Source organism: Thamnophis elegans, chromosome 6 (assembly GCF_009769535.1).
Source record: "Thamnophis elegans isolate rThaEle1 chromosome 6, rThaEle1.pri, whole genome shotgun sequence".
NCBI classification, from domain to species: domain Eukaryota; kingdom Metazoa; phylum Chordata; class Lepidosauria; order Squamata; family Colubridae; genus Thamnophis; species Thamnophis elegans.
Genome location: NC_045546.1, coordinates 67,980,294 through 67,992,311, shown reverse-complemented (window position 1 = coordinate 67,992,311; position 12,018 = coordinate 67,980,294). Strand labels below are relative to the sequence as shown.

Genomic DNA, 12,018 nt, shown 5'->3' with positions numbered 1-12,018 from the left:
GCCCCACCCACCACTGCCCAGATGCCTTCTCTTCCCCCAAGCATTTCTTTGCCTACCTGATTTCCAGCTCTGTTGCATTTCTCCATCCCATTTTTTACCGTTGTGTCCCGGGAAACCAAAGTTTGTGGGACTAAAAAAAAAAAAAAAGTTTGATCAATCTATTCCAACTTTGCAAGATCTTCTTTTTGTGCAACGAGTTAGAATTGATTGATTGAACTTTTTGTTTTAGTCTCACAAAGTTTTGTTTCCCTGCACAGGAAGGTGAGAAACGGGATGGAGAAATGCAACAGAGCTGGAAATCAGGTAGGCAAAGAAATGCTTGGGGGAAGTGAGGGCATCTAGGCACCAGGCGTTGAAATGGGCCCATCTCTCCACCAGCTGCCCAGGCCTGCTGGAGGGAAGGCCAGCATCTACTGGCACTTAAACGCGGTGGCATTCCAGCTCTGGCTGCGAAGGGGGAGCCGGCATGGGCACTGCAACCAGTGTTTCCTGCTTGCTTCAGCACCCTCCAGGACCCTCTGGTGCTTTGGCCCTGGAGTGCTGCCTTATCTGCAGGTCCCGCCCTTGCCACCTGAGACAGGTTTCGTCTGAGTGACATGATTGAAGGTTTCTGTCGCTCCTCTTTTGGACTTTTGGGGAGGGTTTTTTTCTCCCGCCTAGAAGGAAGTTGAATGAAAACTAGACATGTTCCAGAAAGCACAGATTTTCCAGAACACGTCTAACCAGTTCGCAGAAAAAAATAGATATTGGTTCTGCTGAACCAGTGCGATCCAGCTGAATCCCACCATTGCATGAAGCGCACTCACAGAAAAGAGATACGATATTCTCCAAAGCACCTAAGAATAGGGCAAGAAGCAATCAGTGGAAGCTTGGATACAGAGCCATCCAACCTAGAACTAAGAAATTATAAGAACAATTATTCAGTGGAACAACTTGCCTGCCAGAGTAGTGAGTGCTCTATCACTGGATATTTTCAAGAAAAGGTTGAACATTGATTTGTCTGGTGTAGTATAAGATTTTTTGCCTTGGGCAGAGGTTAGACTAGATGATTCCCCCCCCCAAGACCCCTTTCAGGCCTATGATTCAATGTTTCTAGTGCAGTTTATTAAAAGGGGGATACTACACTAGTGAAATAAATTAAAGTATTGATTTTAGTGATCTTTTATTAGATATTTTATTTTGTGATCATTCTTTTTTCAAAGTTAATATTTCTTTTCTATTCTTAGATTTGTGATATTGCAATTAATTGGGCTGGAGGACTGCATCATGCCAAGAAGTTTGAGGTAATAATCAAGTCTGCTTTATTTATTAGGAAGGCATAATGGTTCCTTTTAACTAACATACAGTAATTTCTTTATTTTTCATTCTCCAGGCTTCTGGGTTTTGTTATGTGAATGACATTGTGATTGGCATTTTGGAGCTTCTCAAGTAGGTATTCTTGTTTGCATAAATAATTCACCACAGTACAAGTGTTCTCTCACAATGTTCCCCTGGGATTCTAAATATAGACATAATGAGGTCTCCTTCCAAGTGCCAAAAATTAAAAATGCCCAAACATTTAGAAAATATTGGAAAACTCACTCCAGAGTTCATCATAAACTAAAAGAAAGTAAGAAAAGTAGTAAGAATAAAAAAGTTCAAAGACAAAAATGTAGACAAAAGAGATAAGAATGTAGTAAAGAAAAATATATATATAAAGAAGTGACTTCCAACATTGATTACAACAATTTTTAACAATTATGGTAACTTTTCACCTCCTCCAATTTTGTCTTCGTTCGATGACCCATTTCTTACCTTTAAACAAACCCATAAAGCATATAATTTCAGTTTGGTATCATCAAATCTATTAAGAGTTGTCAGAAAGTTGTTCCTCAGTTGTCTGAGTTGTTCCTGTGACACTTATTGAAATAAACCAATTTTATATTCCTTCCTTTTACTTCTAACAATCTCAATCTTTAGTCCTTTCAAGTAATGTCATAGAACTTGATTTATTTTCATTTCTTTTTTTATCCTTTAATCACAATTTTCATCTAACTTTAACAGACCTCTTTTGTAAATCCAATTTACTTCTTATTATAATTCTCTTTTGATTTTTAAAGCATCAACTGATTTCTTTTACATGCCTAATGAGACTTCCCCTTCCATATCATTCTATCCTGTAATTAGAAGATCCACTTTTAGTGTCAATTCTGTCTCTGTCTTATCAGATAAAACTTGTTCTTTTCTGTTTTTTCCATAACATCTTTGGACACAGTCTGTCTATAAAACCAGCATCGTTATTGACATTGTTGATATTAACTTCTGATTCCATTTTTCAAAAGTGTCCATCAGTATTTCTAATGTTACAATGTTTTGTGTAATTCTGTAACTGTTAATTAGGTTTATGTATTCTTCTCCTTTAATTAAAAAACTTTAGTTCCCTCTAGAGTTCAATTTTTAAAATTGCTTATTTCAATTATATCTTAGGAAAAAAAGGTTGTTTTATGGCCCATATAAAGCTCTTCCAGCCATTAACAAAATATTGCATCACCATCCAAGTTCACATGATCATGATCAGAGTGCTTGGCAACCTGTTCATACATAAAACTGGTTGCCAAGAGCCATGAAAACATATGATCACCATTTACAATCTTCTCTGCTAGCTTCCCCAGAAAGTCAACCGTGAAACCAGCAAGGAAGTTTGCATGTTGTTGCTACTGCCTGCTGCCTGTCATAAAGCTGAGATGCTCTTCTCAACTCTTTGAGAATGAAAAGGACGCTTGCTAGGAGGCAACCCTGTGGAACTGAATTTTCCCACCCTGCCCTGCAAGGCAGCCCTTTAAGGGAAAAAAGGGTTGCTTGTGGAGGGGAATTTTTCCAGCAGGATACAGAAATGGAAATTGGATCCTGAAAATCTGAGCTCCATTCCTGCAGCTCTATGGAAGAATTCCCCTTCCAAGCATGGAGAATAGGGGAACTCCTCTAGCAGACTACAAAAGTAAAGGTCAGATCTAAGTTCCTGCAATCCACAGAAGAATTCCCTTCTGCATCCACACAGAAGCTTAACTCAACAGGCGACTCTTTCACTCCCTCTGCTTAATGACCAGGGAGATTGCTTAACTACAATAACCAAGAGTGCTGAGATTCTCATTGTTGACTAAAGCAATCATATGGCCCCCCCCTTCGCTCAATAATGAAGATTATGGTCCCAATTGTGGTTGTACGTTGAGGACTACATAAAGAATCCTTCACCCGGGAAAGTGAACATTTTAATTCCGTAGCCATCATAATTCTGAACTGTCATTAAACAGTTGTAAATCTGTAAGAACTACCTGTATAATGCATTCCAAAATCTTATTTCAAATTTATTTGGACCCGTAATCTATTCTTAACTTTCTAAAATCAAAGTCTTAATTAACTTTTTGTTGTTTATTTCTAATGTTTTAAATTCTGGCAGAAGTACTAGTGATATTTTTGTTTGCTCATTGAGTTCAGAGGAAATGTATTAACTTTGGGGATAACTTCAAAAATTCTCTATACATCATAACTCCAAACTTAATAAGTTCTTCATCAATTGTGAGAGGACAATGACAAAGACAAGAGGGTATTACAACCACAGAGAAAATAAAGGTGATGCATGATTGAAAAAAATCTTGAAATAGAAAATGAGCACCTTTGTCTGCAATTTATCGGAATGTGATCCTGGACTAATTTTTCTTTCTTTAGTATGATTTTTTAAAGTGCTGGCAATTTAGATCAGCGTTGTCAGAATTGCAGTAGCTCTGAGGAGATGCTGCTGTGACACTAGTGATAAGTACAGATTTTTCATACATGAGACTTTAAGTTTTACCGATGTTAGGAGATACGTTTTTTCCCACAGAAAAGGTTTTTTTCTCTGACAGGTACCACCCACGTGTGCTTTACATTGATATAGACATCCATCATGGAGATGGTGTCCAGGAAGCTTTTTACTTGACAGACCGTGTCATGACAGTATCTTTTCACAAATACGGGAATTACTTTTTCCCTGGTACAGGTACAAAATCTTTTACTATTCTTTGTCAGCTTTAAGAATCAGACTTCTATTAGCCAGCTAGTAAGTGTGTGAAAAAAATTGAAATTCTGTGTCACATTTCTGGAAAATGATGTTTTCTAATATGTACTCCTATTTAAATTCTACACTGACATGTAGGTGACATGTATGAAGTTGGAGCTGAGAGTGGCCGCTATTACTGTCTAAATGTACCTTTGCGGGATGGCATTGATGACCAAAGTGAGTCTTCCACTGGGCCTTGTGGTAGTATCCATCTTCAGTGCATATTTCAGCAGGGAAATCATAGCAGTGGTTCCTTTTCTTTTTGTTTGGAAGGTTATAAGCACCTCTTCCAGCCGGTCATTAATCAAGTGGTGGAATTCTATCAGCCAACTTGCATAGTATTGCAGGTGAGAATTTTTGATGGCTGTTCCTTGTGGTCATATGAAGGGACTCACAGATTACAAGAGGAGCTACAATAATGATGGGTAGGTTTGCTGGGAAATTTCAATTGTCATTATTCCTCATTTTTATCTCTCCCACTTATCCCTTTAAGTGTGGTGCTGACTCCTTAGGCTGTGATCGCCTGGGCTGCTTTAACCTCAGTATAAGAGGACATGGGTAAGTCCATTTTATAACCCATCAAAAATTAAATAGGAAATTAGGCTAATGAGGCTACGTCTCTGCTTTTTTCTCTTTTAATGTTGTTGAAGTTGTTTTTTTAGGCATTAAGATAAGACACCTCTCAAATTCTCCTGTACTCTCTTTTTCTTATAAAACACTTTGTGTTTTATATTAAACACCAAAGCTGCTGCCAACTATCCTGCAGGTTGCAAAATGGCTGGGGTTTTATATTATATTGAATGTGCTTTGCTTGGTTTTTAGCTGACCACCTACAGTAACCCTCACTAACAAATAAAGCAGAAAGAGTAGTTTATTTACAAACTATGTCTATTTTTAACTCTGATGTCATATGCTGCCAGGGATCTTCACAGTGATGTCGCTGGTGGCAGCAAAATTTGAAGTCTATCTCTTCAATATCTGTAGCTGCCATTTTGCTTTCTTTTGCACACATGCATACCCCTTAGCAAACTGCTGTCTTTATAATTGCTTAAGAGCTGTTATTCATTTTCAGTGCTGAGCTTATTTTAAAGGAGAAAGTCACTCTATAAGTCATAACACGTTATTGCAATTCCATTATATGTCAATCTTAAAGAGTATGAAAAGATCATAGTTCTTGTATTGCATCTATTCCTCCAGTTTTAATATTAGCTGTCAAAAATATTATTGCAATTTTCTCATTGCATTAAAACTGGACCTGTGGTGTCTTTCAAAGTCCTCTGTAATTGATTCAAACTCCAGCAAGGGCTGAGACTCTTCCACTTTGGAGACAGAAAAGCAAGCATCAGAAAAAGAATGGCTCTCTCAACCACCTTCTGTCTTTGGATCTAATTCAGCTCTCTGCCCTTTTCTTCTGTGCAGTCCCCAGTGGATTTTCCCTAAATTAATAAGGTCCTTTGTTCAAATATTTGTGTGGGGGGGGATGTTGGCAATCCTCTATTGGCTTAGCAATTTCCCAGCTGCAGCAAAATAGGTTTGATAACAACATTGAAATCATTTTAACAGCAGTCATTTATCATAAATTGCTAGATTTACACACACACACACACACACACACACACACAATTTTTATGTGTATTGTATGCCAAGTATATGCCAATATAAATATTCTAACTTTGGATTCCAGGGAGTGTGTGGAATATGTAAAAAGTTTCAACATTCCCCTTCTGGTATTAGGAGGCGGTGGTTATACAGTTCGCAATGTGGCCCGATGCTGGTGAGTATTGTAAGAGCAGTATTGTAAGAGCATAGGCTGGAGATAGTCATCTTTCATGGCTATAAGTTATTGTAAGCTGCCCAGAGTTACCCTATGGCAGTGATGGCCTCCCACACCACACATGCATGCATGTCCCCCATGCATGTCCCGGCATCTCCCATATGTGCATGCCCCCATGAGTGGCAGAGGCCCAAAAACCAGCTGGCCAGCGGGAGGCATGCACGCATTCATGGTGGAGCTGAGCTGGAGTGACTGCCCACATGCCCGCAGAGAGGGCTCTGCGTGCCACCTGTGGCACACATGCCATAGGTTCACCATCATGGCCCTATGGTAAGATGGGCGGCCAATAAATGTAATATATTAGTAAGTAAGTGGCATAGATATATGGTCTTGATGGATATGGTCTGCCTTTCCTTTCAGGACTTATGAAACATCATTGCTTGTAGATGAAGCAATTAGTGAGGAGCTTCCATATAGTGGTAAGTCAGGTTCTTCTGTGTTAAAATATAAACAATTATTTGTTTAACCTTTTCTTAGCCAGGTATATAAATAATACTATACTATAAATTTTATTGTATTTTAGTATATAACACACAGTAACTTTTCTACATTTGTGCAGTCGTTTATATTTTATGCATAATATGCAGTTATAGTAATGTCTCATTTGCCCTCAGTTCAAAGGTGAACAATTTCATAATGCAATTAAGAAATGTAAAACATTCTTCCTCCATACTATGTTTAGTGTAATTTCCCAGAAGTAATTGGTTTATTATGTTTATGAAATATTGTTTCATTAAGCAGAATGTCTGAATATTGTACTGAAATAGCATGGCCAGGGTTGTCTTTAAAGTCAGTTTAGGAACATCAATAAATCTTTAACAAAACAGAAGTTTTAACATCAATGTACTGCCTTTTGCTGACTTCTAAGCAATTTCTGGGCTTGTATTAAAGGGGCTGCTTTTATTTTTTAGATTTCTAATGTGACTTATAGTCACATTATCTGAAGAATTGCCTCTTTACTCACATATCAGCAATGATTTGTCAATATTGAAGAACATGGGTACCCAGTTTGGGGAAAAACTGTATGCTAATATGCTAGATGAAGATGATATGCAACTGACATTAAGAATAAAAAGCATCAGGGAAATTTGCATTTTCTTTTGGTTTTTTCCTAATTGTAGAGTAACCAGTTGTGAGGAGATTTTAGCAGATAAAATCATAGGGCTGGAAGAGACCTTGGAGGTTTTCTAGCTCAACCTTATATCCAAGACAGAAATCTGTGCGTTTATGCTTTATGATATAAAGGGTCACAATAAATTACATGTCTCAGACAAAAGAGTGAAAACATTAAGATTGTATTACAGATAATCCTTGAGATAGTTCAATTAGTGACAGCTCAAAATTACGACACTCCTCCCCCTGCAAAAAAGTACCACATTTTTCAGAGTATAAGACGCACCAGAGTATAAGACGCCCCAAGGTTTTGAAGAGGCAAATTTTTAAAAAAGTAGGTAGATAGATAGAGGGATAGAGAGGGAGAGAAGAGAGATAAATACAATCGGTAGGTAGGGAGAGAGAGAGAGAGAGAGTAGTTAGGTAGGTAGATAGATAGATAGATAAAGGAATAGAGAGAGAGAGAGAAATACAGTAGCTATGTAGGGGGAGAGAGTGTGTGTAGGTAGGTAGATAGGTAGAGGATAGAGAGAGAGAGACATAGAAAGATAGAGGGTAATACAGTAGATAGGTAGGGAGAGAGAGTAGGTAGGTTGGTAGGGACAGGGATAGAGAGAAATAGAGAGAGAGAGACAGAATACAGTAGATAGGTAGGAAGAGAGGGTAGGTAGGTTGGTAGGGAGAGGGATAGAGAGAGAAATAGAGAGAATACAGTAGATAGGTAGGGAGAGGGAGTAGGTAGGTTGGTAGATAGAGGGATATATATATATAGAGAAATACAGTAAATGTGTAGAGAGAGGGTAGGTAGGTACATAGGTAGATAGAGGAGGGGGAGAGAAATACAGTAGATAGGTAGGGAGAGAGGGAGTAGGTAGATAGAGGGAGAGAGAGAGAAATACAGTAGGTAGGTAGGGGGAGAGAGAGAGAGTAGGTAGGTAGATGTTTCCAGGTGTATTTATCCATGTGCTGGAGAAGGAAATCACTGACAATCTGCAGCACCTAAGACCTTGTTTCTGCTGGCACAGCACTTGATCAATGTAATTCTCATCAATCAGTTTAAAGAGCTTTCCGAAAGGGGGAAAAAAAGTTTTTGCACTATGCAAACCTCACAAAAACGGTCCATTTTTCACAAAAAAGGCCCATTTTTTTTAATAAAAAGGCATGAATAGCCTTGGGGAGGAGGGGCTTGCAGAGTGCTCCTGGGAGCAGGGGGGGGCAAAAACAAGCAAAAAACGGACACATTTTTTTTTCAAAAAAATTGCATGCATAGCCTTATGGAAGCTTATAGAGTGCTGCTGGGGGCTGGGGGGGCAAAAACAGCCCATTTTTCATTCATTTCTGCCCTCCCCAGCCCCAGGAGCTCTCTGAAAGTCTCCATAAGGGTATGCACGGCCATTTTGGTGAAGGGGCAGGGCTTTGGGAGGCAAAAAAAATGCTGTATTCAATGTATAAAACACACCCAGATTTTCAGCCTCTTTTTTGAGGAAAAGTGTGTTTTATACTCCGAAAAATACGGTATTTATAGCCTGGTAGTGAAGTTATGCACCACAGTGGTCATTCACCCTTACCACCGGCAGCAGAGATGCTGCAACATGCCCCCTGCCTATTTCCCCCACTATCCTGCCTTGCCGGGTCTCCACAGGCATTGGGCCTGCTTTGCTAGCGACCCGAATTCCACTTACTCCTCCTTTACTGTACTTGCAATTCGGCAGTTCAAATCTCACTGGCTCAAGGTTGCCTCCTTCCGAGATGGGTAAAATGAGGACCCAGATTATTGGGGGCAACATGCTGACTGTAAACCGTTTAGAGAGGAGAGGGCTATAAAAGCACTATGAAGCGGTATATAAATCTAAGTACTATTGCTATTGCTAACTTGAGGATTAACTGTATTTTCTCAAAGGAATAACTGGCTGTTGTTGTGCTTTGATGTGTGCTATATATGGATTTCTCTTTTTAATATATAAACATTTCTATTTTTTATCCATAAAGAATATTTTGAATACTTTGCTCCAGACTTTACTCTGCACCCTGATGTCAGCACTAGAATTGAAAATCAGAACTCAAGGCAAGTGAGTATCTCCTGCTAAATGAACAAATTGACCCTTTCTTTTATTTGCCTCCTTTCCAAAATATCTCCGTTGTTTCTAAAGAAGCATTATTAGTTCTTCTGTTTACTAAAAAAGCCTGTGCCTAATAGTAGATTAAATTTGTTACTATGCTTTACCCTTAACTACAGACGTACTACTAATAGCTAAGCTATTACAAACATGAGGTCATAATGACAGCTCATACAATTTTCTTAATCTATGAAAATAATAGGTGGGATATGTTGTTAAATTTACTTTGTATAGTTAAAATGTTCATTTATTGATCAAATTAACAAATTAGCAAATCTGTTTCAGTTCATTACATATCTAAAAATTTCCCGACCAATTCCATCATTAGCAAAAAGACAATCGATGTTTTCATGGTTGAATCTAAAAATTTATATATAGAGCAATAAACAAAAAATTGTATTGATCTCCACATCGCGCAAGTCCCTTTTTGTTTCTCCATCTTTTTTTCCCAAACAAAGTTTTTTATTTTTTGTTATAAATTTTAAATTTTTTGTAAACCAAGTGTTGCCCAGATTTTCCCCTTTAACATTCTCTCATATACATAATTCATTTTACATCATATTTCCACTTCCAATTTTAGGCTCTCCTATTTCCTGTTCTATGTGTTTCAATGATTTTTCTGGTTCTTTATTACCTTTTAGTATTGCACATGCATCTTTTAACATTTCAAGTAGTTCTTCATACATCCCACACTCCATGTTCAAATTTAATAAAATTTTAATACTATTATATTTTACAACAATTAATTAAGCCCCTCTTCTTGTTTCTAATTTTAATAACCGGTCCCAAATTAGTCCAATGCACTTCAAAAGTTTTTTATTTTCTTCCTCAGCCGTAGAAAAACAAAGTTAAACAATAGGGAAGGACCATACACTCCTTAAAAATTCTCAGAGTATTCCACTTACCCGTATATACTCGAGTATAGGCCGACCCGAATATAAGCCGAGGCACCTAATTTTACCACAAAAAACTGGAAAAGTTATTGACTCGAGTATAAGCCTAGGGTGGGAAATGCAGCAGCTACCGGTAAATTTTAAAAATAAAAATAGATACCAATAATGTTTTTGAATATTTATTTCAAAGAAAAACAGTAAACTAGCGGTGTATTCAATGAAATACTTCACTCACCTCATGATGCTGATGTCCCTCTGTGATGATGATGTCCCGTGCAGCCGCGGGAGCGATGTCCCGCCTCCTATGACACACGGCACAGTGATTCCTATCATTGGATCACTGTACCAGAGGAGGTGGGACATCGCTATGTGGCTGCTTGCCATAACAAGGAGGAGGTGGGACATCGTTGCAGAGCGGCAGGAGGGGGAGGAAGGGGAATCGTAAGACAGCCCTGCATTACATTAGAAGGTGAGGGGGGATGGTGCGGTGCGCGCTGCGCGGCAAACTGACACAGAGGGAGGGGAAACTCACAGGGGCACTGGGCCATTCACGAGTGTCACCCAGCGGCATGGCCCCGCCCCTTTTTCTCCTCCATTTCGGGCAAATTTTTCACTGACTCGAGTATAAGCCGAGGCGGCTTTTTTCAGCCCAAAAAGTGGGCTGAAAAACTAGGCTTATACTTGAGTATATACAGTATCTTTCCTGTGGTCAAGGTCAAATTTTACCGCTGGGCTTTGTTTCAGAATGTTGCTGTACTTTCTTTCCAATAGGTGGCTTTTACGATCCCACAATATGATCAAATCAATAATTTGTCAAAGTTGCCAGAAATGAAAAACTCTAAATCCACACAGAAAATTTGCTCTTTCTTCTCTGAATCTTTTATTTTTGTTATTGTAGACTTCTCCAATTCCAATTATATTAACCAAAATCTTCTTGGGCTCTTAGTATTTTAGTCACCGGCTTTTTTTTACCCTCCCTCCGTATTCCAAGTACAAATTAACTGCTACTTTTAAGCTCTGAAAAAAAAATTAAGCTCCAAATTTAAACTCCTTTATCCTTGAATTGGCCAATCTCCTGGTCCCAGCATTCTGTCCAAACATTGCTCCTGCTCCAAGCTTAGTCCGGTTGCCCCAGGTTCAGGGTGGTCATTAAAAGATGGCCACCACCCCCACCGTCGAATTGGAGAGCTTGTTTCCAACCCTCCCTGGAGCTTGCCTGGCTCCTCGCAGTTGTCTGAAATGCCTCTCCTTCTTCACCATCCCTTCAGGACAGTTCTGGTCCAAAGACCTTCCGATGATGGTTTGCTGTCTGGGTTTTTCCAAAGCTCTTTGGAGCGCGATAATTTCCCAGCCGTTCTCACCGCGACATTTCCAGTTTCTTTCCTTTGTTTCTCCATCTTTGAACTTCAATCTTTCTGCTCTGTTTTTTGCATTGGTCCACTGAATGATGGTGCTAATAATTTCTTTAGAAAATAGTAATTCCTAAGTCTCTAGAGGAGTAGGTGAATTTCCGAGATTTCTAGCTCCTGGCCGTAGTCCAGGTAATTGCACTACAATATTATAACTAGCGGTTCTAGATCTATTGCTTCCAAAAGGTGCAGAAAACTATTTGAATTTGTTCTTGCCATATAAATTATTGCATGATGTAGATTGTACCTGTCATCAATTTCATCGGGAGCTGATGTCAGAATCTGTGGTAGTGGAGGGTTCCTCATCATCCATTACAAAATTTTCATCGTAATCCAATTCCACTTCACTCAGATCACCCTCTGCTTCTTCATACCATTTTAGAACAGTTTCTTTGAAGTTTGGATCACCAAACGCATTCTTTTTGGTGGAAAACCTGGCCTCGATATTATTAAAAATATATACATTAACAAAGATCTGCAGTCAAAATGATCAAAACTCAAATTCAAACGCCATTACAGAAAACACCAAATAACTAATGCAAGTGTGATGCTGCATACACTCTTATTGGCGGGAAAA

The 12,018-nt window shown here is 38.7% G+C and overlaps 1 protein-coding gene across 1 annotated transcript in view; it reads left to right on the top strand.

Moving 5' to 3' along the window:
* Positions 1-12,018, top strand: part of HDAC3 (histone deacetylase 3) — a 38,279-nt gene that overhangs the window by 24,541 nt on the left and 1,720 nt on the right. The window contains exons 5-13 of the mRNA XM_032219843.1: positions 1,227-1,283; positions 1,373-1,428; positions 3,882-4,015; positions 4,172-4,252; positions 4,349-4,422; positions 4,569-4,633; positions 5,760-5,849; positions 6,270-6,328; positions 9,012-9,091. Coding sequence (XP_032075734.1) covers positions 1,227-1,283; positions 1,373-1,428; positions 3,882-4,015; positions 4,172-4,252; positions 4,349-4,422; positions 4,569-4,633; positions 5,760-5,849; positions 6,270-6,328; positions 9,012-9,091 — 696 coding nt within the window. The remainder of the gene's footprint in view (positions 1-1,226; positions 1,284-1,372; positions 1,429-3,881; positions 4,016-4,171; positions 4,253-4,348; positions 4,423-4,568; positions 4,634-5,759; positions 5,850-6,269; positions 6,329-9,011; positions 9,092-12,018) is intronic.